Source organism: Pseudorasbora parva, chromosome 24 (genome assembly GCF_024679245.1).
Source record: "Pseudorasbora parva isolate DD20220531a chromosome 24, ASM2467924v1, whole genome shotgun sequence".
In the NCBI taxonomy this organism is placed as follows: Eukaryota; Metazoa; Chordata; class Actinopteri; order Cypriniformes; family Gobionidae; genus Pseudorasbora; species Pseudorasbora parva.
In genome coordinates this window covers 19,351,984-19,359,684 of record NC_090195.1, presented here as the reverse complement: position 1 = coordinate 19,359,684, position 7,701 = coordinate 19,351,984, and the positions used below count along the sequence as shown (strand labels likewise).

Sequence of the window (7,701 nt, the reverse complement as noted above, 5' to 3'; positions counted from 1 at the left end):
GGTCAGGAATATTCACTTGCTTATCTTATGTTTTCTTTTCTACTCAAGCCAGCTGTGCAAACTAAAAGCAGATGTTTTGATTAAGCCTGCTTGGATCTGCCAGGAAATGGATAAAAGAAACGCAGTGTTACGTCTCAGATGATGTCACGCTTCAGGTGACGGATGGGGCGGAACCCCGCGCACCTTCAAAGCCGGAACACTTCCTGAACCGGTACCTCAGCCGTATATAAACCCGCCGCAGCGCTTCTGAGCAGGGAGAGGAGAGAGCGAGAGCTTGCGAATTCACAAAGACTTAGAACTAAGCTACTGCTGGACACATTCAGGCATATAGGAGACGTGTTTATATCCAGAGGCGGCTGCAGCATCTCTGAGAAGGTAGAGGCATTTGTGTTTACAAGCTATCTTTGATGTAATTGTATTGTGTGTCATGTAAATTGTTGTGTATAGCGTGTAGACAAATGTCTCCATGCTTAATGTTGAATCTCAAAGTATTTTATTTATATTAATGTTACATTTTTGATAAATGTTTTCCTAAAATCATAAATTAATAAGTGTCAATTAATGAAACTGATATGTCCAGTTAGTTCTATATATTATTGACACTACTAATATTGACCCTGCTAAGTTATTTGCTTTCTTTTATGGTGGCAAAGTTACAAACTGCAAGTTCATTGTACTTTTACAACCAATTTGAATTAAATTCTGAAAACTTTAGAAGAAAAGGTTATATTGATAATGTTTTTTTTTTATATTGTCTCTATGGTACAGTTGTCAGTTGTGTTTAATGTGTTCTCTAATAAATGGGAATCATTTGTGTTTCACAGGCAGATTCTGCAAAAGGAATAGAAACCTCTCAGCACATCTCAACCATCAATCATGAATGAAAACCGCTTGGCTATCGACATTCTGCTCTTGTGTATTTCCTGTGGAGCAAGTGCACTGGCAGCCTTCAATCCCACTGCCTCTTCGTCTCTGCCAGCAACCAATTTCACTGATATTGGCTCTGTGCCTCCCAAATATCTCACAGAGGCTGCAAACCTTCCCAAAACCAGACGGAAACGTTTTATTTCCCAGAACGATATGGTGGCTATTCTTGATTACCATAATAAAGTCAGAGGGAAGGTTTTCCCCCCAGCTTCAAACATGGAATATATGGTAAGTCACTTATAATAATAACCATTAATAAGTAGTCAATGCTTAAATCAGGAACGGTTTGAAGTTTAGAAAAAAAAAAGTTCTGCTTGTTTGAACTTTTGCTCTACACCCTCACGGCAGTTCATCGGGTTCAGTTGTTTTATTTATTTAATTGTATAATTACCTGGCATTTAGCCTGGAAAGCACATTGCTGCTGTTGTAGTCGGACACGTGAACGTTGCACATGTAACTGCACTCATCGCAGGATGCAGGAATGACAAACTTCTGTGTCCTTTTGGCACCAGCAGCTGTTGAGCAGATTTAATTGGCTCAGACCACCAGAGTAGATCCTCCCCAGAATAATCAATCTGCTAAGACTACAGCTAAGCACTGAAATGCTTTCAAAAGTGCACAGTCATGGGAAATTCTGCATTAAATATGTTTACTTTTTTTTTTTTACATTTTCTGATTTTTACCATGATTTAAATAGGAAAAGATTATTTTGTGCACTCTGTGTTATTGAATTAGTGACATTTTCCAGCATGAAATGTACTGTATATCTGTGGTTTATGACTTGACTCATTCAGGAAACATCTCGCATTACAATAAATGAATACATTTATGATGAAAGTGTATTTCATGTCTCAGGTCTGGGATGACACTCTTGCAAAATCGGCTGAGCAGTGGGCGTCTACATGCATTTGGGAGCACGGTCCTCGCAATCTTCTTAGATTTCTGGGTCAGAACCTTTCGGTTCGAACAGGAAGGTATGCATCTCCACCATCGGTCCCAGTTTGTGATCAGTGATGTTTCTACTGTACCAATGGACATTTGGGCTTGAAAGGCCAATCAAAGCATTTCATCACACCATAATGAGATTTCATGCTATGTTCGGATTGTTTACAGGTACAGATCCATTTTGCAGCTGGTGAAGCCCTGGCATGATGAAGTGAAGGATTATTCTTTCCCCTATCCTCGAGACTGCAATCCCAGATGTCCTCTTAAGTGCTATGGGCCTATGTGCACTCATTATACACAAGTAAGTTGATTTAGATGGTCTTTGCGTGATGAATTTCTTCAGGTGTTCACAGTTTGGTGTTTGTATGATTTGTATATTTCTTGAAAGAAATTCATACTTTTATTTAGCAAGGATTCATTGGTCAAATGTGACTGTAAAGACATTTATAATGTTACAAAATGTCACGACTTCTGCAAAAATATTAAGCAGCACAACTGTTTTAAACATTGGTAATAATAGAAAATGCTTTTTGAGCCCCATGATTTTTGAAGGATCACGTGACACTGATGACTGGAGTAGTGGCTGCTGAAAATGCAAATTATATTAAAATATATTTTAAAAAGACAACCGTTGTTTAGAATTGCATCTCTATTTTGCAGTTTTTACTGTATTTTTGATCAAGTAAATTCAGTCTTTGTGAGGATAAGAGACTTCTATTAAAAATACCTTCCTGACCCCAAACTTTTGAACAGCGGTGTTTATCATTCTCATTTGACCATTGCTCACTTGTTGTTTATGTTTTACCAGATGGTGTGGGCAACCTCGAATAAAGTAGGATGTGCCATCAACACTTGCCATAATATGAATGTTTGGGGTTCAGTATGGAAGAGGGCAACATACTTGGTGTGCAACTATTCTCCAAAGTAAGTATATGTTTTCTGAGCTGTAGCTAAACTCTGGAGTACTCTTCAGTGACATAATTAGGCTAAGCTAGCAATTTGACACTCCTCTGTTAAAAACATTTTTGACATGGACATCCATGGGGCTTTCTGGTTCAAAGACCTAGACGACCTCTCGCATTCCTGCTGCATGTGGAATTCTAGCGGAATTCTGCCTCTAATTCCAGAATCAAAGAACCATGATCTTGTGTGGCTGGCGACTTGTGACCTCTTTCTTTCGGTCTTATAGGATGGCGCACTTGAAAAAAAGTTCTTAGGCTACTGCAGGGCAAGTTATTTTTAAACTCTAGTAAAGACCCTGCTATCTGAGAACTAGTTAAATTGGATCCGGATTGATTTAAAGCATGTCTTCTTAAGGAATCAACATAGAAACGATGTTTAAATGGGAATATAATATCTAGTTATTGTATGCTTCGTGTCAAAGGACATTTCAAACTGTTTAGTTTATTATGCCTCATTTGGTGTGTCATTGACAATGTTGATGCTGTTGTTGTTTACAGGGGGAACTGGATTGGTGAGGCCCCGTATAAAGTAGGTGTTCCTTGTTCCATGTGCCCTCCGAGCTATGGAGGATCATGCAGTAACAACATGTGCTTTCCTGCTGTGAACTCAAATTACCTGCACTGGTTCAAATGAAGAGAGACAGACAGAATGCACATGCCCCCATCACAGAGACACTGTCCCTCATGGGAATTTGCACAACATTCCTGCATAGGTTTTTATACATGCGCATATATATGGGCCATATAGGACCATGGGTTGCAAGGCAGCGAGTTTTTAAAGACATGTACATAACTTATTTTTCAGTGTTTATACCATTTATATTGTTTTGTGTATGTACCCATTTATAGGAAATTATTTCCTGAGAGGGACTCTACTGTGATCTGTCAAGTCAGGATTGGTGCTTACAGTATTCAACCGTTACTGTAGTCAGAGAACAAAAGGTGCAGTTGCCAAATTTCCCATCGGGCCTTGTTAGCAAGTCTAACATTGCGCGTTGTCTGTAGCCCCAGATAGGTCTTAAAGGGTTAGTTCACCCAAAAATTAATATTTTGTTATTATTTACTCACCCTCATAAGCGGATAACCTCAACTTTCGGTTCAAAAATGGGGGAAACATTCAGGGTATGTAAGTCACTAGAGCAGGTTATGTTTCCTATAGAGCAGCAAACAGAGCAGGTTATGTTTCCTTGAGAGGTATTCAGATGTGTTTTAAATAATTAATATAGTAATATAAACAAACTTGTTTCAGTTCTATAATATACAATATTATATATTAATTCTAAAGAGTTAGAATAAAAATTAAATACAAAATAAGTTTACATTTTAATGTAATTCAAATATATTTTATTGTCATCTCACACATGGATCTGCATCAAACAAACAATATAATCCTTATTCTCAGTGAATAAAAATGACTTATTAAACGAAGAGATTGAAAAAAGATTGCACGACCACCCAATAGGTGGCGATGTGCACTAAAGTAGGTTATGTGAATCGTCATTAAACAAAAGAAGGAAGTAGAATGGCACTTTTTTTTTCTTAGTGTCTGTTTCCATGGTGAATCTCTGTTTTGTGTGTTAACCGGGAAGATACTCTTGAGTTGTCTGCACTTACTCCCGGACTCCTTTTTGGAACCAGCATAGCTTGAGTAAGCAAGGTTTGGGTTTATCAACCAAGAGTTCAGGGTATGTGACGTAAAGTTAACCTTGCTTTCTGGAATACCCCCCAGGTCTTTTTAAACTGGTATAGCTTATAGAGTTTTGGAAATCTTGGACCCCATTGACTCTTATTGTATGGACAGAAATTGTGGAAACATTCTTCTAAATATCATCCCACAGAAGATATTCTGTTATGATTTAAAGCTTGGTACTTGCTCCACAAGTACAAAGAAATTAGTTTTTTTCGAGGTGACGAGCATCTCTGTTTCTCCAAATTAACCCCGCCCACTTAAAATTTCTGACCAATCACACAATAGTTCTCGCACCCCCACAAGAAAAAAGTTCCGCTCAGGCGTTGTGTCGAGAACAAGTTGCTAGAACTCCCAAACCAGGGCTGCGAGAACAAAATGACATCATTTTAGTTCTCGCAGCCCTGGGAGCGAGAACTTCTTCTTTTTTTTCCTCTCTGTTCACGTGGAGTATGTAATGGCATTTACTCATCCAAATATCATTTCAAACCTGTATGACTTACCATTTTGTTTTTTGGTTAAAATGATCCCAAATCAATTTGAGCAAGTACATAACCAGTCAGTGTTCAAACCGATCTACTTACCTTAGCCAGATTTACAACAGTAAGCTTGTAATAATGTTGTAATTTGAGTGGTACTGGTACCTTTCCACGGGAAATTCGAGCATGCCGCCGTTCATCTTTGCGTCATGTCTGTATACAAAAAGGTGTCTGGCTAGTAGTAGTATCTTATGTGAGGATGCTGCAGGTGGCAGATCATTTATAGCCTTTTCTCACAGCAGCTGGAATAATTAAATTTTTAATTTTAATTGCGGATTGTAATCCAGAAAGGTCCAAACGTCAGTCATAAGTGACAACTGGAGATGCACCCTGTAGTCAAAAGCAAAAGATTAGACTACAGAAATTGAAATCTACAGGTAACACTAATACATAATACACCATCATGTAATGCTGATGTTGTTAACATTTAACAATTTGATAACTAAGTGTAACAATAATAATAATTTTACGGTTTGGTGTGATATGAGCTAAGCGTTCATTAGATTCAATCACTGTTGGTATTGCAATTTTATTGTAATGCTTTTTTTTTCCCAGTTGGTCAGAACAAAAGTGGCCAACATGTTACTTGTTCAGATTACGTTTTCCAGTGAAATTCTTATTTTGGTCATACTTCCAAGATCTAGAATCTGTGATTCCAAAGTACAGTGTCCACACCAGTACGGTGAATCAATGACAGCCACACCCTCAAAACATTCGATTTATCCGATTATTCAGCAAATCACTGCAATTGGTTTCAAACATAGATGGCAACAAAGAGGCAACTTACGAGCTGCATCTTTAAATAGTGTTAGTAATGGGAACTGAAACAGGTTGCTGTATCTTCTTTGTTTAACAGAAAGAAACCAAGTTGTACAGCTTTGTAACAACATGGGGATAAGTAAATAACAGAATTGGGGAACATGATTGAGATAAGTGAACTGTCACTTTAAATCATATGATGGCATATCTATTAACCCTGGAGGTTGACTTTTGGTGCTTCAGAAGAAATGTCAAGCTAGCTTTTTATAACTGGGCTCGGACTCAACATAACTTTACTGGTTTGAATACACTCACTGGCGTCCATGCTTGGCTCTGGGTCTTAGCTCTTGGAAAGTTTCCAAATGTTTAAAGTCTGCATGCTTGTGCTTGGGGCTTAGAAATGGTGGAATGTTGATTAGGCGTCGGTGGAAAAACCTCTGTATTTTGCAACCCCAGAAAGAACATCTAATGAGATGGCTAATCATGCTGTACCCACATGAAATGTTGAGGCGGATTAACATGGTAACATGTTTGATGTGTAAGTGCACCTTATAATGTTTTTTTGTTGTTGTAATGTATTGTTATTTAGAAGGCTGTCCTTATTTGTTTTTTACCAATTGTACATACATGTATAATGAATTTGGCTGTCCAGTCTCTACAATGCATGCATAACAGTGGCACACTATTGCATTGTATTGCACTGTTGAATTAAATGTTTTTTATTTTTTTGTTACTGCATCACACAAGCACTTGGGAAATCTAACAGGCACTGCTCTACATATGGAGGGGATGTAAAGGGCTATCTATCCCTTCCCCTCCATAGATTCATGTTCAACATGACATTTATAGAAATTGTATTTTTTGCTAAATTCAGAAAAATATGATTTTTAATGATGTCATAGTGTAGACTGCATCTCTTATTGTGTTGATGTGTCTGTAGACCTCTGAAAACTAGTAATGGTGCTGGTTTTAATGACCATAATGTAAATTTGTGTATTTGCACCTATTGTGACAACCTAAATGGCAACTGTATTTCAATAACAATTTATTTATCATCTGAAATAAGCTGTACATAACCTTTTTATACAAATCTTTTTTTAATATAAATTGTTTTTTAAACCTGTCTTTTTGTGCCTCATTGCAAAACAACAAGTTTTCAAGGTTTGGGGTTAGTGTGATTTTAAGAAACTCTTTTTATTTCATGTATGCATTAATATGATTAAAAGTGGCATTAAAAATTATTGATGAAAAAAAAAAGTATCAGGCTTTCCACAAAAATAACAAGCAGCACAACTGTTTTTAACATTGATAATAAGAAATGTTTCTTATTTATCAAATAATTTCTGAAGGATCATGTGACACTGAAGACTGGATTAATGATGCTAAAAATTCTGCCTTTCATCACTGGAATAAAATACACTTTAAATACATAAAAATAGAAAACAGTGTTTTAAAATTGTATTATTTCACAATATTATAGTTTGTGTTTTTTATTGTAAAACAAATGCTTTAAAGGATTAGTTCACTTCAAAATGAATATTTCCTGATATTTCACTAACACCCATCTCATCCAAAATGTTCATGTCTTTTTTTTCTTCAGTCATTATATAATAATAATAATAGATTTTATTTATAATGCACTTTTCATTCCGAAGAATCTCAAAGTGCAACAAAGGGGGGGGGGGGGGGGGGATAACAAAAAATGAATAACAAGTAAAAATATAGAATACTACAAACAATCAACCAACACAGAAAACAGAACAGAAACAGAGCTGATGGTGGACAGAAAACAGCTGATGGTGGAAGTCTCTGTTAGCTCCGCAGCACACTGTTAGCTCCGCAGCACACTGTGGTCCACTCCATGTTTCAGATTTCTCCCAGC

The 7,701-nt window shown here is 37.0% G+C and overlaps 1 protein-coding gene across 1 annotated transcript; it reads left to right on the top strand.

Annotated features, from left to right (window-relative positions):
• Positions 1-231: 231 nt before the first annotated feature.
• Positions 232-3,992, top strand: pi15a (peptidase inhibitor 15a). Its single transcript, XM_067435182.1, has 6 exons — positions 232-375; positions 825-1,155; positions 1,783-1,901; positions 2,041-2,173; positions 2,681-2,796; positions 3,333-3,992. Exons 2-6 carry the CDS (start codon positions 877-879, stop codon positions 3,466-3,468), a joined length of 783 nt encoding a protein of 260 aa, XP_067291283.1. The 5' UTR covers positions 232-375; positions 825-876; the 3' UTR covers positions 3,469-3,992.
• The last annotated feature ends 3,709 nt before the right edge of the window (positions 3,993-7,701 follow it).

Excerpts from the sequence above, each read along its gene's own strand:
- pi15a (XM_067435182.1), top strand. The coding sequence starts at position 877 with ATGAATGAAAACCGCTTGGCTATCGACATTCTGCTCTTGTGTATTTCC. Across the intron at positions 1,156-1,782 it reads CTTCAAACATGGAATATATG|GTCTGGGATGACACTCTTGC; the intron begins GTAAGTCACTTA and ends TTCATGTCTCAG. Across the intron at positions 1,902-2,040 it reads CTTTCGGTTCGAACAGGAAG|GTACAGATCCATTTTGCAGC; the intron begins GTATGCATCTCC and ends GATTGTTTACAG.